The sequence below is a fragment of the Candoia aspera genome, chromosome 5, assembly GCF_035149785.1.
Source record: "Candoia aspera isolate rCanAsp1 chromosome 5, rCanAsp1.hap2, whole genome shotgun sequence".
NCBI lineage: Eukaryota > Metazoa > Chordata > Lepidosauria > Squamata > Boidae > Candoia > Candoia aspera.
The window spans coordinates 13,323,180-13,339,855 of record NC_086157.1 but is presented as its reverse complement, the minus strand read 5'-3'; the positions used below and the strand labels follow the sequence as shown (position 1 = coordinate 13,339,855).

The 16,676-nt window shown below is 40.4% G+C and overlaps 1 protein-coding gene across 2 annotated transcripts in view; it reads right to left on the bottom strand.

The window, feature by feature from the left end:
- Positions 1-16,676, bottom strand: part of VSTM4 (V-set and transmembrane domain containing 4) — a 53,203-nt gene that overhangs the window by 18,508 nt on the left and 18,019 nt on the right. Inside the window, exons 3-6 of one of the 2 annotated variants that reach the window (XM_063304305.1) lie at positions 13,059-13,127; positions 10,590-10,697; positions 5,235-5,268; positions 2,847-2,950 (exon numbers count right to left, since the gene is read on the bottom strand). In XM_063304305.1, coding sequence (XP_063160375.1) covers positions 2,847-2,950; positions 5,235-5,268; positions 10,590-10,697; positions 13,059-13,127 — 315 coding nt within the window. The remainder of the gene's footprint in view (positions 1-2,846; positions 2,951-5,234; positions 5,269-10,589; positions 10,698-13,058; positions 13,128-16,676) is intronic. The other variant, XM_063304307.1, reaches the window with a different exon arrangement.

Genomic DNA, 16,676 nt, shown 5'->3' with positions numbered 1-16,676 from the left:
ATGACCGCAATTCAGCTCATAATAGAGACAAGCGTCCTTGAACCAAATTACAAAGGTACAACAGCAGCCGCTCTTATGCTTTCTTCTAACAAACCCCTAGAAGAGGAGACAGCACAGCAACAGAGGCCTACAAGAACCAGCAGAGGCACCATGCTGAGGTTAGACCCAGCAGTGCTCCAGTGAGAGGCTAAGGCAGAAATCTTACAGGGTTAAGACTCCTCCTATGTTTTAGGCAATCAGCCACCACCAGGCCCAGGGGAGATGCCCATCATGCAACACTTCAGCCTGAACCTGGCAGCTTCTCTGTGTTGCCAGCAACTATTGGCTAATGCTCAGCTGCTTGTGACTGATCCTGGCTCAGCCCCTAGCGCTTCTTTTCTGCATCTGTAACGTAGGTTTGTTTTCTGGACTTTGTTATGACTACCCTTTGAATCAGATGACCTTCCGGTTATCAACTTTCTTTTCGGTTTGGACTCTCACTTACTAGTCCCCTTCTGCTCTTAGTGTGCATATAGTTATTTATTGTGGCCAGAAATAAAGACAGGACAGCAGCTTATAATTTACCATAAGGAAGATTTATTTTTTTTAAAGGAGCAAGCATAGTAGTTGAAAGCAAAACCAGAAACAAAATGTGCAGGAAATATTCTACAGACTGGAGCTCAGGAAAAATTTTTAGGCTTTCTCAGAAGGAACAAACTCTAAGTACAGGCAGTCCTCGCTTAACAACCATTCATTTAGTGATGGTTTGGACTTACGACCGTGCTGGAAAAAATGACTTACGACTGGTCCTCACACTTATGACCGTTGCAGCATCCCCGCAGTCACACGATCACAATTTGGGTGCTTGGCAACCGGTTCACATTTATGACCATCACAGCATCCCATGGTCACATGATTGCCATTTTTGATCTTCCCGGCCAGCTTCTGGCAAGCAAAATCAATGGGGAACCATGACCACATGGTTCACTTAACACCCACAGCAATTCACTTAACAATCACCGCAAAAAAGGTCATAAAATACGGTTGGATTCACTTAATGACTGCTTCGTTTAGCAACCAAAATGCTGGTCCCAATTGTGGTCATTAAGTGAGGACTACCTGTACATAGTGAAGAATAACTGGAGTTAAGAGGGTGAATTGTTCCCTGCAAAAAGACAAAATGAAGCATTGTAATAGACGGTGACTCTTCTTAGGAGGAAGAAAAATGAGTATGTGCCAGCTAGACCTGCTAGTTCATAAAGTGTGCTGTCTCCTTAGAGTACGGATCAGGAACCTGAGGGAGTAAGTTCACTGAAAGGTATCCGATCCTTCTCTTCCACGTAGAGGCAAATGATACTTTCAAGGGCAGCCATAACTGTATCACCTTAGACTCTGAAGACCTAAGAAGGCAGAGAACCCAAGGGCCTCAGACCACGATTCACTGAAAGTGAACTAGCTACCAAAATAGTGTAGTTATGAGTTATTTGGTTTCTGGGATCATGGCCTACATTTTCTACAACATGGACTACTGGCATAGGAGTACTATTAAAATAAATGAAAAATGAGGAAGAACATTATGGCCTTTGTGGTCTTTAAGGTAAAGGTAAAGGTTTCCCTTGACGTAAAGTCCAGTCGTGTCCGACTCTAGGGGGCGGTGCTCATCTCCGTTTCTAAGCCTTGGAGCCGGCGTTGTCCGTAAGGACCCGTCCGTGGTCATGTGGCCAGCATGACGACACGGAACGCCGTTACCTTCCTGCCGAAGCGGTATCTATTGATCTACTCACATTTGCATGTTTTTGAACTGCTAGGTGAGCAGGTTTGTGGTCTTTATGCCAATGTTAATGGAAATCAACAAAATTATATTCACTTCCTAGTAGAGGCAGGCAAATAAGATTAACGTATCTAAGAGAGATTAGGTGGGATGATTCCATGACTGGAATACAGCAGCTCATGGACACAACTTGTTCAAAAGGCACAGCAGCTACAGAAAGCTGTAATGTATATTAAAAGCACCCTCCCGTGCTCAAGTATCTAAGTCAGTGTTTCTCAACCTGAGCAACTTTAAAATGTGTGGACTTCAACCCCCAGAATTTCCAGCCAGCCTTGCTGGAGAAATTGACCTTGAGAAACACTGACCAAAGTGAATGAACTTGGTGATGCTGCTGAGAATACATGGGTTATTATTTAACCCATATATTCTCAACAACATCACCAAATTCATTGGTGCTTGAAAGAGTAAAAGCTATACTGTTGTTCAAGTTTATTGCTGACCACCCAGCCAAGGAGCAGATCTGAATTCAGTCATTCCAAAGAAGCAGTAAGTAATAATATTTGTTGGAAGCTAAACTCTACCAAGCATTGCCTTCCAGGAAATTCTTGCTGAGAACTTCAGTGAGTGGAGAACGCTCAAGAGGGATCAGCTATATTGATCTGCTCCTAACTAATACAAAAGAATAAGTAAGCCAAGTAGAAGAAGTGGTAACATCAAGGGAAAGTGATCACTGTAATGCTAGAAATTAAAAGCTGAGTATAGTCAAATGCACACTTCAAAAGAAATCTATACAGCTGCATAAAAAATTTAGAGGTTATATAAAAATAAGGAACAAAACTCACAGGAGGTGGAAAGAGGAACAGAGCACCACAGAAGAATGCATACAGTCAGAATTAGAACACAACGTAAGGCTTGGAAGCGGCATTGGGGACCATCTAGCCCAATATCCTGCCAATGCAGAAATCCTCTTTTACTGCATTCCTGGCAAATGGCCATCCAGCCTCTGTTTAAATACTTCCAGTGAAGGAAGATACCTTCCTTTTGGAAACCTTAAATGAATTCCCAAGGGGCAAACTGCTCTTAACCTAATGCATACCTTTGGCAGGAACAGCTGGAGGTTCCTCTCTTTTCTTCATCCCTTTCATTTGTGTGGGGTGCACTGGAGACCCAGCTGCCTTACTGAGGACTGTCTCCTGCAACCTGGAAAACAAGAGAGACCCTGGTTTGGAGATGGAAGTGAAAAAATAGCCAACCAGTAATGTTCGATTTCTCTGAGGGTTAGTATTTCCATAACTGTCACAATTAGTATGTCTCTTAAGTGAATTTGTATCAGTTAAGTGCATATTCACAAGGGTAGTTGTGGACGAAGACTATGAAACCACGGGAGACTGTGTAAGAGAAGCTGACCAATTCCCTCTCACACCCCACTCCCATGGATTGACTGGTATCTGTTTTTCTTTCAAAACACCTCAAAGCAAAGCGAACGCTTAAATGGTCTACTCATTAAAAGGGGGGGTCCTCAGGTAGAAAACAACCACGGCCATCTACAAAACACAAATCCTGCCCTGAAATCATATTACAGGAAGTCCTTGGTTAACAACCATTCATTCAGTGACCATTTTAAATTATGATAGCCCTGAACGAAGAGACCTACAGTTGGTTCTCAAAGCTGTGGCCAGTGCAGTGTCTTCATGGTCACGTGACTGCCACTTGTGACTTTCACTGCCAGCTTCCAACAAGCAAAGACAGTGGGGAAGCTGGCAGGAGGTCGCAAGTGGCAATCACATGACATCACGCCTAACGACTGCAGGATTTGCCTAACAACGACAACTGGAACTGCCAGAACTTATAACAATTACAACTCTTCCAGATGAGCAAATGTTGAGCTGGATAGATTTGAATGCTATCCTGTAGGAAAATTAGTTCAACTACTATGGCTTGGCTTACTTTTTCTTTGAATTCAGCATTCTACATACAGGGAGGATTTTATCTGGGCTTATACATTTAACCAACCAGAATCACGAACACCTTTAAAACACAAGACTGGTATGTTGAGATACCCCACCCACTGTGGCTTGTAAACCATCACTGAGAGCTGAGATCCCCAACACTAATATACATGCAAACACTTTCATTGGCACTTGCCAAGCAGTCTACCCCTTTGGACTCTGTTATAATTAATTAAAAATAATGTGAAACAGGCCTTCTGCCAGGAAGTGTCAACTTCCTCCATCATCTTCATTTGTAGGAATATCTTTAGACCCCTATAGGCCCCATAAGCTTTCTTAGAAAACAAAAATGATAGATGAGTGCCATCCAGGTTTTGTTGTTGTTTCAAAGTGAACTCACCTGTACAGGACAACAAAGGAAAGCAGGTGTAGCAGGGAATATCCATGGAACAACAGATGCCCATCTTGACAGCCAATTTGCAAACGCACCCATAACTTGATCACAAAATGCTCAATATGCCTACCAGCCCCCAAATATTTATAGTTTGCCAGCAAGATGGACAACCTACAGTATATTCCCAGGTTCCTTCTTGGAGAAATCCCCTCTGATTAGAGTAGCTGAAAACTAGCAGTATATTTGCAACCATTTTGCGGTGGAAAACTGTAGTCCAACCTCTAAAGTAGGATATTACAATGAAAACCCAATGTGGTATGTGGGAAAGACCTTGGGAGATGGGGCGAAAAGATGCTGCCAAGGGAATGGTCAGATAAGAGAGGGCATAGCCCACAGCTGGATAGTGGACAGAGCAAAAGGCTCAGAAGTCAGTTTTGAAGTGGCATGTAAGTCCTAGAAATAAATATTTTTTTTAAGTAAATAAAATGGAGAGAATATATTTGCATGGGGGAGTCAGTATGATTGGCCTAACAAAAATATAGCCTAGAATGCTATAACTAGTATGATAATGTAATGTACATTACATTCACCCCAAACCTTTTGAGAATTTTCAGTCTTTTATCTCAAACACAAAAAGTTAATCTTCTTAGTAATTCACCCACTAAGAGCAAAAGTAGCTTAACACAAACCTAATCTAATGTGGGCAAAAGGGTTATTATCTAAGGCAGATACATCCTCACCAAAGTAACAAATTAAGGAAAACTGTGCTACACATATGTAGTTAATGAAGTCAAATTCATGTTATCGTTTGCATCTCAACAAGGGCAAATAATAACCATCTTTAGCCAGTAAGACTGAATCTCTCATATAGGTCTTTGTATTTCATTGATGAGGTTATTTCAAAGCCTAGGGAAATGGCTAAACTGGCTCATATTCCACAACAATGGAGGATTATGAATTCTCTTTTGAGGGGAAGAGTATCTTCATGGATTTTCTGGCATTGATTAAAGGGCTCTCAAAATAATTTCCAGGTCTTAAAATATATTTTTCTCAAGATAGAAAACAACTAAAGTCTATGACCTTTTTGCAGAAAAATAAAAATTAAGTGTTGTAGTTCACAAAAGGAAATTCCTTCTCCTACCTCTTCTGGGGATACTTCACCAAGTAACGTTTCACTGTGAAAAAGAATATAGAGAAATCAGAAAAACAGGAGTCAAGAAACACATCATTGTATATCATACGTTTCACTTGCATGTGATTTCTAGAGGAATGATGGTCATCATGTTTTCTTTGTTCACTTAAGGCATTTCTAGACTGCTTCCTACCACAGAAAATGCTGAAGCAGTTTAAAACAAGATTAGTTTAGAATAAAACAATATAAAAACAAAGTCAGAAAAAGGTAAAAGCTGACATAGAAGGTGGGATGTTAAAGGATGCCCCAAACCCATCAGTCAGTATCTGAGGAAAGCAGAAGAGGTCATTCCACAGCCCAGGGGCTACTACACATCGCACTGCAGGCAGCTCCATACAGAACAGCACCTGCTTCCAGTGGGTTGACAGACAGATATAACTGGAAATGCTCTTTAACAATCAATCAATCTTTAATACGGTCACAGACCAGAATTACAAATTAAAAAAAGAAAAAAGAAATACATTGAAATAAGTTAAAATAGATTAAAAATACATTAAATGAAATGAACAAAACATGATAATATATTTACAGATTAATAGAGTCGTCAATGGGCAATCGAGGTCTGCCTAATTTGCAGACAGTATAGCAAAATTTAGCTATGTTCAGGGAAACTAAGTCATTCTGATCAGATAGCAACAACTGAACATAAAAAAGACCAGAATTTCCTGGATATTTTATCAAATGAGGGGTTATTAAATGGGTTCGTAAATCCTTATAAAGAATATAGTATAGCAGGACATGTTCTATAGCCTTTTGGCTAAGATCAAGTGTAGTATCTGCTCTTTAACAATGTTCTACAAGTTACATCCATGTGGAAAAATCCAGCAGGTGGTACAGTAAAAGCCAAGTGCACAGCAATCAACCTGCAGATATTATTTGTTAGACAGTGGCCAAGTGGTGGGTCCTCAAAACAGAGCTTGCTATAAAAAGGCAAATGTTCATTTCAGGACAGCTTCTCAATTATCTCTGTAAAATTAGGAAGTTCTTGATTCATACAGAGTTTTGAAAAGTGCACACAAATACTTAAATGCCTAATTACAAGTGTTTTGGAGAATTTTGCAAAGTACCTCACTTCATCATCTGGGAGGAAAATCTATGTGATCACTAAGAGTTGACACTGACTTGATGGCTCATGCCCATCATCATCATCATCTCACTCCAGCCCCCTTTCTAAACGAACTTGGTATCTACTGTCTAAATTCACTGTTTAACCATCTCAGTTACTCTCTCTCTCTCTCTCTCTCTCTCTCTCTCTCATTTTATTAAAGAATTTTTAAAAGGAAGATAAAAACTAATTTTGTTGTTTATTTGTTTAGTCGCTTCCGACTCTTCATGACTTCATGGACCAGCCCACGCCAGAGCTTCCTGTCGGTTGTCAACACCCCCAGCTCCCCCAGGGACGAGTCCGTCACCTCTAGAATATCATCCATCCATCTTGCCCTTGGTCGGCCCCTCTTCCTTTTGCCTTCCACTCTCCCTAGCATCATCATTTCCTCCAATTCTTCTCATTATGCGGCCAAAGTATTTCAGTTTTGCCTTTAATATCATTCCCTCAAGTGAGCAGTCTGGCTTTATTTCCTGGAGGATGGACTGGTTGGATCTTCTTGCAGTCCAAGGCACTCTCAGAATTTTCCTCCAACACCACAGTTCAAAAGCATCGATCTTCCTTCGCTCAGCCTTCCTTATGGTCCAGCTCTTGCAGCCATATGTTACTACAGGGAACACCATTGCTTTAACTATGCGGACCTTTGTTGTCAGTGTGATGTCTCTGCTCTTAACTCTTTTATCGAGATTTGTCATTGCTCTTCTCCCAAGGATTAAGCGTCTTCTGATTTCCTGACTGCAGTCAGCATCTGCAGTAATCTTTGCACCTAGAAATAGAAAGTCTTTCACTGCTTCTACATTCTCTCCCTCTATTTGCCAGTTATCAATCAAGCTGGTTGCCATCATCTTGGTTTTTTTGAGGTTTAGCTGCAAACCAGCTTTTGCACTTTCTTCTTTCACCTTCATCATAAGGCTCCTCAATTCCTCTTCGCTTTCAGCCATCAAAGTGGTATCTTCTGCATATCTGAGATTGTTAATGCTTCTTCCAGCGATTTTAACTCCTGCCTTGGATTCCTCAAGCCCAGCATGTCGCATGATGTGTTCTGCGTACAAGTTGAATAGGTAGGGTGACAGTATACAGCCCTGCCGTACTCCTTTCCCAATCTTAAACCAGTCCGTTGTTCCGTGGTCTGTTCTTACTGTTGCTACTTGGTCGTTATACAGATTCTTCAGGAGGCAGACAAGATGACTTGGTATCCCCATACCACTAAGAACTTGCTACAATTTGTTATGGTCCACACAGTCAAAGGCTTTAGAATAGTCAATAAAACAGAAATAGATGTTTTTCTGAAACTCCCTGGCTTTTTCCATTATCCAGCGGATATTGGCAATTTGGTCCCTAGTTCCTCTGCCTTTTCTAAACCCAGCTTGTACATCTGGCAATTCTCGCTCCATGAATTGCTGAAGTCTACCTTGCAGGATCTTGAGCATTACCTTACTGGCATGTGAAATGAGTGCCACTGTTCGATAGTTTGAACATTCTTTAGTGTTTCCCTTTTTTGGTATGGGGATATAAGTTGATTTTTTCCAATCTGATGGCCATTCTTGTGTTTTCCAAATTTGCTGGCATATAGCATGCATTACCTTGACAGCATCATCTTGCAAGATTTTGAACAATTCAGCTGGGATACTGTCGTCTCCTGCTGCCTTGTTATTAGCAATGCTTCTTAAGGCCCACTCAACCTCACTCTTCAGGATGTCTGGCTCTAGCTCACTGACCACACCGTCAAAGCTATCCCCGATATTGTTATCCTTCCCATACAGGTCTTCCATATATTCTTGCCACCTTTTCTTGATCTCTTCTTCTTCTGTCAGGTCCTTGCCATCTTTGTTTTTGATCATACCCATTTTTGCCTGGAATTTACCTCCAATGTTTTTAATTTTCTGGAAGAGGTCTCTTGTCCTTCCTATTCTATTGTCTTCTTCCACTTCCACGCATTGCTTGTTTAAAAATAATTCCTTATCTCTTCTGGCTAACCTCTGGAATTTTGTATTTAATTGGGCATATCTCCCCCTATCACTGTTGCCTTTTGCTTTCCTTCTTTCTTGGGCTACTTCTAGTGTCTCAGCAGACAGCCATTTTGCCTTCTTGGTTCTTTCTTTCTTTCTTTCTTTCTTTCTTTCTTTCTTTCTTTCTTTCTTTCTTTCTATCTATGTCCTGCTTCGTTTTGTTCACCCAGGCCATGCTTACCTGTAATTCCAGGTGTCATTTGACTGCCCACCTTAGCATTCCAGTCTCCCGTGATGAAAATAACATCTCTTTTAGGCGTGTTGTCCAGTAGGTGCTGCAGATCCTCATAGAACTGCTCTACTTCAGCTTCTTCAGCATCTGTGGTTGGGGCGTATATTTGGATCACTGTGATGTTAGATGGCTTGCCCTGAATTCAAATTGAGATCATTCTATCGTTTTTTGGATTGTATCCAAGCACTGCTTTAGCCACTTTACGATTAATTATGAAGGCTACTCCATTTCTTCTGTGGTCCTCTTGTCCGCAGTAGTAGATCTGGTGGTCATTTGATGTGAAGTGGCCCATTCCAGTCCATTTCAGTTCACTGACGCCCAAAATGTCTATCTTTAATCTTGACATCTCACCAATAACCACATCCAATTTGCCCTGGCTCATAGATCTTACATTCCAGGTTCCAATGGTGTGTTGATCCTTAGAACATCGGATTCGCCGTTCACCACCAGCACCGTCGGCCGCTAGCCATCCTTTCGGCTTTGAGCTAGCTGCGTCATCACGTCTGGGGCTAGTTGAGCTCATCCTCTGTTCCTCCCCAGTAGCATTTTGACCATCTTCCGACCTGGGGGTCTCATCTTCCGATGGTATACCGACATATCTCTGGTTGTACTGATCCATTTAGTTTTCATGGCAAGAATACTGGGGTGGGTTGCCATTACCTTCCCCAGGGATCGCATTTAGTCTGACCTCTCTGTCATGACCTTCCCGTCTTGGGTGGCCCTTCACGGTTTAGCTCATGGCATCATTGAGGTGCTCAAGCTCCAGCACCACGACAAGGTAACGATCCTTTGCTGAAGAAAAAAAAAAAACTAATACAAACTAATATAAAGAAAGAAAAAGGAAGAAATCAAAGAGAAAGCTAAAAGTGCAAGGAAGGAAAAAAAGGAAAAGGAAAAAGAAAAAAGATACAAAAGAGTACCTTCTGATCTTTCCAGTAGTTCTAAGTACAATTATAAATTTACCTCTTACTCTATGGTTATAACTCTCTTCTTTCTATAATCTACCCTGTCTAATCATCAAAACCATAATTTTTTTCTATTTTATGCAAGAAGTCCATAAGGGGTTTCCACTCAGCAATAGATGTAGATATTGTCTTTTCTCTGGTCAAAGAAGTCAGTTTAGCCATCTCAGTAAGTTCCATCATCTTCACCAACCATCCCTCCATTGTGGGTAGTGCTGAATCTTTCCACCTTTCTGCATACAATAATCTCGCTGCAGTTCTCACATACAAAAACAAAGTTCCATGATTTTTTCCCAACTGTTTGTCCATCAATCCCAAAAGAACAACCTCTGGTCTCAACATCTTAGTTACTTTTAACAGAGAAAAACACAGAAAACAAAATTCTTCAGATCTCACTTCACATTCTAAAACTTCTATTTTTATTTTTATCTTTATAGTTAGACAAACCAGCAATAAATAGATATAGGTACAGATATAGATCTGGCATCTGAAATGGCAGAATCTGGTAGTGATTTCAGTCCCTTGGCAACCAACTTTGAGATAAGAAATTAAAAGTCTACAAAACAGTTGACTTTTCATGGATTACACAAAAACCAAGGTTTCTTATTACATTACAGTATATATTGTTTCTCTACTTTTTTCACCACTCATTCCTCTCCTACAAACTACTGCATGTATTTTTAAGAATTTCTTTTCACAAAAGATTCTACCTTATTTTAAGTTGTTGTAAGTCTCTTGATTGTTTGCATATGCTAGCAAAATCAAATTATGTGTTTGATGTTGGTCAGTTTGACTGAAGGAGCAAGTAAGCAAAGTCAAAGATTTCTTGATAATTTAATATTAGGTATAAGGATTTTGAGTGTAGCAAAACAGAAATTTACAGTACATTCAAAGATAAAATAACTAAAATGTGGAATTAGTAAATTCAATGACAAAATATTTAAACTAAAGTTACAGATAAATTACAGGAATATTTTATATTTCAAATTGACTCACTATGGGATCGTTTCTTGTTGCTCAAGACCTGGCAGAGGATGACAAGAGTGAACAAAAGGATGCTAAGGATGCCCGCAGAGCACATCATGACCGCATAGACTGACAGGTCTGGAAAGGAAAGGAGAAATAAGGATCAGTCCTTTGTCTTGAAATGCTTCCAAAACAAAAGGGGTGGGAGTTCAATGGTAGAGCACACGCTTTTCATGCAAAAAGAACTGCCAAAGAGAAGTTCTTCAGAACGAAAAACTTCTGCCTAAAATCCTGGGGAACTGTTGGCAATATTTGGCTAGACGCACTAATGCTGTGGCAGAGTATTAGCAGTTTCTTATTTTTCTTATATTCCAAAATATAAGAAAATATTTTTTCTTATTTTCTTATATCCTGTTTTAGAACAAAGCGAAACATCAGCAAGGAAGCTCTGAGGAACTATATTAAGGACAACCATGTAACATAAGCTCCTGGTAACATCTTTATTCTGTCATGTCTTCATCTTTTCCTACACGTGGAGCAGCCTTCAAACATGGTTGGATGCACCAGTGTTAGTGCTCTCCTGTTAAGCTGGCAACAACCCTGGGGCATTTTCAGGTCCCAGAATCTGCTACCTTTCCCTGACCTTGCAGGCCTTGGGCACTCTCCTTATTTCTCCCTCCTTGCAGTAGGAAAAGGGCTTGCGGGGTCTCAGGGCTTAGAAAGAAGCAGTGACTTCTGAGAGGCTGTGGCAGAATAGAAAATCGTAGCTCTCAAAAAGTGTGTACCTATAAATGTTGGTGGAACAAACAGGATTTAAAGCAGGCTGCCCCATCTTTGACCATGCTCTAATTCCACAAATTCAATTTAATTTAATTTCCAAGCCTAATCTGTGGCACAATTTACAAACCTCCCCTGTAGACAGAAGGCTGTTAGTGCTAATCTATAAACTGTACAGTAAAAAGTTAGATGCTACTCCCAAAGAGACTATACCAATGAAATCCCTGACAGGACTCAGACAAGGCTGTGTTCTGGCCTCATTGTTAATTATTATATTAACGCACTAGTGTCTGGATCTCTCTCATCACTCCCCAAAACTAACAGAGAAAGGTAACTCAATATGCAGATGATGCACTTCTACTTTTGCAGACTCCAACTGGCTTAAGAAGGGCACTTTAAGCATTGGCTGACTATTATGTCTCTGAAGGTCTGAAAACCAACTATATAACCAAGATGATGGTCTTTGCAAAACTTCCTACAAAGCTATTTGGATGTGAAATAATCATCTTATTGAACAGGCTACATCATTTAAATACCTAGGCATAGTCTTTCACTCCATGACATCACACAGAATGCCGAGAATACGTAGTGCAAAACATATCCTCGTGGAATTTAGATTGCAGTGTTCTACATATATAGATATACCTATAAATGAGCATAATTAAACTCAATGGTACTTTCGTTTGATTGAATAGAGAAATACAGGATCTGCACTGTCACATTTCAAGGACAAATATATATTTTTAAAAAGCCTCTTCTATCTCTATAACTAGCACTTTTTGCAATTTTTCATTCTTCAAAAATTCCCAAAGTTTTATCCAAAATTATATAGATCTGTTCATTTGACTTTATTTCTATGTATAAATGAAGGCCCAAAGAAGCACTATGATGGAATTTTGATCCAGATGCATCAGCTTTAGCTGAGTGGGTTCCTCTTTCTGCATTTACACCAACTGTTTTTATTTAGAGCATATTTACTGTAAACATGGCAAGAATGGCTCACTAGGAACTAAATCTAATTTTCAGAAACTATTAGTAAACGCTTCTTCAGTAAATTTTCCTTTATAATTTAGATTTTATAATTTCAAAACAATGAAACAAAGACTTTAAAACTAGAAAACACAAAAAGCATGAGATTAAATATAGAACAATCTATGATCTATGTGAAATTGGAAATAAAAATAATTTTAAAATAATGCTAGTGATGTTTAAAGGTACGTGAAAAAGATATAAACAAATTCTATGAAAATAACAGTTTCCATTGCATGGAACAGAAAGCATAGTTGGCTTCGTTCATCCTTCTGGACTGACAATCAAGCAGTGGCTTTTTTGATCGTTGACCGTAAAATCTATTTTAACTATAGCAAGGAGGGAAAGGTCAAGGAAGCGTGTTCCTCCCTGCTCACAAAAGGCTCAACTTCCTCACCTCTCCCTGGACACCAGAAACACCAACATTTATCCCTGATACATAAACACTATGTACATTCACACTGGAAGTGGGAGAAGCAAAAAGCAGGTATGGTGTCCAACAAAAGATGTAACGGCTAAGAGCATACATGTTGAAGATCTTCCAACCACAGAAAGCATCACTCTCGTTCCACTAAAAATTCACACATTCAGCTAAACTTTGGGACAAGCATCTGAATTTTTTAATTAACGTTACACAAAACCATGTTTTAGTGGATCTGTGAAGAATAATGAAAGGGGAAACTTATACTTAACCTTCAAAAAATGCCCAAGTCTTGTGTTTTTCCTCAGCGCTGGAGTCATCCAAAAAATGGGATGCAATCACTGCAAAAGAACACATCGAAAGAAGTGATCACCTGTGCAAATGTTGCTTTGATTATGAAGATACTGGCTTCTAAAGAGCCACTGGGGCTGAGTTTTCACAAAATTTTACGCTTAACTTATTATATGACAGAGGTCAGCAACAAAGATTAGATGTGACTTATCTGAGTGTATGGGTTAAGAATAAATCTAACACAGTTGTGACTGAAGTGGACTGAACTGCCACAAAGACAATCGCTTAGAGAATCACTTGTTTCCTAGAAAATTATGAAGATGATTTTGTCCTGCCACTCATTGGAGAACCCATTAAAATATTTATATGCCAGACTTCAAGAATATTCTCATATAACTTCACATTCCTCTACATTAAGGAAAATAGCACATTCAAAATAAATTACACCAAAAAATAATAGCTTAATAACCTTAGCAGGAAAAAAAACTGCCTGGGAAAATAAGAAGGTCTTATCTTGACACTGTACATCAAACAAATGCTAAGAGCTTTCCATATCCAAAGCATCATTAGCGAAGACCCCTTCAAAGAACCTGAAACTAGGCCATCAAATAAACCCTGTTGTTACTGGTGGCAAGTGGGGTTATTGTTTATCCTTGGCCGCTAGGTTTTTGTCTTTTAATCTTGTATGCCGTCCAGGGTCACGTGTGGGATGGGCAGCTATATAAATTGTATCAATCAATCGATCAATGTTCTACCCAGTGATGAAAGATAAATTAAACATCCCTGATAGATGGCTTCCAGCTTCTGCTTGGACATGAGCTCAAGTCAGTGTACTTGATGTACTGTATGCCTGAATTTGGCATGAACGCAGCTTTCGTCACCTGATGGATGACCCATACTGGGTCACCGCTAAGGAGTGTGACCCTATCAATACTCTTAGATCTCTCACTACCTTTTGATACTATTAACCAAAGTTTTCTTTGGAGCATTTGAGAGATCATGGAGTAGGAAATACCATTCTGTCAGCACTGTAGGAAGATGGAAATGGGAAACATTTTTAAAATTCTTTTCATTTTTTATGTACAACACTGCCTCGATCATATATGTTTTCCTTTTATCCTTGACTCCTTACTCTATGGCTAATTATGGCTGGATATTTTAATCAAGTTTTGAATCTTTTAGTTGATTATTTTATTTATTTATTTATCAAATTTGTCACCACCCCTCTCCTCCGACCGGAGGGACTCTGGGCGGTTTACAACACAGAATAAATATACAATAAAAACTCAAATAAACAAACAATAAAATTCCAATAAAATCCCATTAAAACCAAAACAATTTCTTAACTACCCCAGCTCATAAAATCCAGGTGGCTATGATCTCTTCAACCATCATGGAGGAGGGGCACTTCAAGGCACCAGCCAACCCCAAGTATGTCGATTCTCCTCCCTGCCCCAAGCCCGGTGGCAGAGCCAGGTCTTCAACTTCCTCAGGAAGGCTAAAAGCGATGGGGCTAATCTTACCTCCGGGAGCAAGATGTTCCAAAGGGCGGGCACTACTGCCGAGAAGTCCCGCCTACTGGACCCCGCCAGATGGAATTCTCTTATTGACGGGGTCCGCAGCATGCCCTCTCTGCATGAGCGGGTGGGACGGACTGATGATATGGGGAACAGGCGGTCCCTCAGGTAACCCGGTCCCATGCCATGTAGGGCTTTAAAGGTGATAACCAACACCTTGAATTGGACCCAGAAGCAAACTGGTATCCAATGCAGCTCACGTAGCAAAGGTGTTATGTGCGCCCTTCTAGGGGCGCCAAAAATAGCCCGCGCGGCCGCATTCTGGACTAGCTGAAGCTTCCAGATACTCTTCAAGGGTAGCCCCATGTAGAGCGCATTGCAGTAGTCTATATGGGAGATAACAAGGGCATGAGTGACCGTCCGAAGGGCTTCCCGATCCAGGAACGGGCGCAACTGGTGCACAACACGAAGCTGTGCAAAGGCCCTTCCGGCTACGGCTCCCATCTGCTCTTCCAGCAGGAGCCATGAGTCCATGAGGACCCCCAGGTTACGCACCGGGTCTGTCTGGGGCAGCGCAACCCCATCCAGAACTAAAGATGACAAAGTCCCGGATACGGAGGAACCCTTAACCCACAGCCACTCCGTCTTACCAGGGTTCAGCTGAAGCCTGTTGTTCCCCATCCAGACCCCTACAGCCCCCAGGCACCAAGAGAGGGCAGCCACAGCATCACTTACCTCACCTGGGATGGAGATATACAATTGAGTATCATCGGCATACTGATGATACCTCATCCCGTGGTGACGGATGATCTCGCCCAGCAGTTTCATGTAGATGTTAAATAGGAGAGGAGAGAGGACCGAGCCCTGCGGCACCCCACAAAGGAGAGGTCGAGGGTCGAATCTCCCCCCCACATTATACTGTAGTTTCAAGTAAATTAAGTACTTACTACAAACCTAGCTATTGGAATTTAATTTGACAGATTTGGCTACTTCTGTATTCATCAATCTCAAAATGAAAATACTGTACTTTTTTTCCTAATTCTAATGAGACTTCTAATAAGACTTTTTAAATTTCTCAATCGTTCTTTAAGACATTATCAATTGTCTTATAGATATACTGTACATATAGTGTAATTATAGATGTAGATATATAGATATAAATATAGATATAGATATACATACACAAACTATTTCATGATGGTATTTAAATACATCATTATTAAAAGACTCACAATTTATAAAGCAGGTGAAAAAAGAGTGAGGATTTTTTTAAAAATACAAACACATTCTGCTAACTAAGAAACTGTATGGGATACTTTTAAGGCATACATTCAAGATTATCACGTATGCTACATGGAAAAAGAAGATGGAATGTGAAGTCATCATCATCATCTGAAAATACAATCAAAGAATTTTTTAACAATAATGTGTTGCAACCTTTGCTAGAATTCTACCATTCTGCTAATATGGAGCTCAAATATTTTAATGTAGTAGGTACTAAATACCTGTCAAATTTGGAAAGCAACACTACCAGAAGCGAAGAGAAAATCTAGTTAATTATTGGTTTCTAGATTAAACCAATACCTGTGAAGCCATATTTTCCCATAACTAACTGTAATGTATATAATTATTTGCATCTGATAGATCATAATACCTCAGCAAAGGATCGTTACCTTGTCGTGGTGCTGGAACTTGAGCACCTCAATGATGCCATGAGCTAAAACGTGAAGGGCCACCCAAGACGGGAAGGTCATGACAGAGAGGTCAGACTAAATGCGATCCCTGGGGAAGGTAATGGCAACCCACCCCAGTATTCTTGCCATGAAAACTAAATGGATCAGTACAACCAGAGATATGTCGGTATACCATCGGAAGATGAGACCCCCAGGTCGGAAGATGGTCAAAATGCTACTGGGGAGGAACAGAGGATGAGCTCAACTAGCCCCAGACGTGATGACGCAGCTAGCTCAAAGCCGAAAGGATGGCTAGTGGCCGACGGTGCTGGTGGTGAACGGCGAATCCGATGTTCTAAGGATCAACACACCATTGGAACCTGGAATGTAAGATCTATGAGCCAGGGCA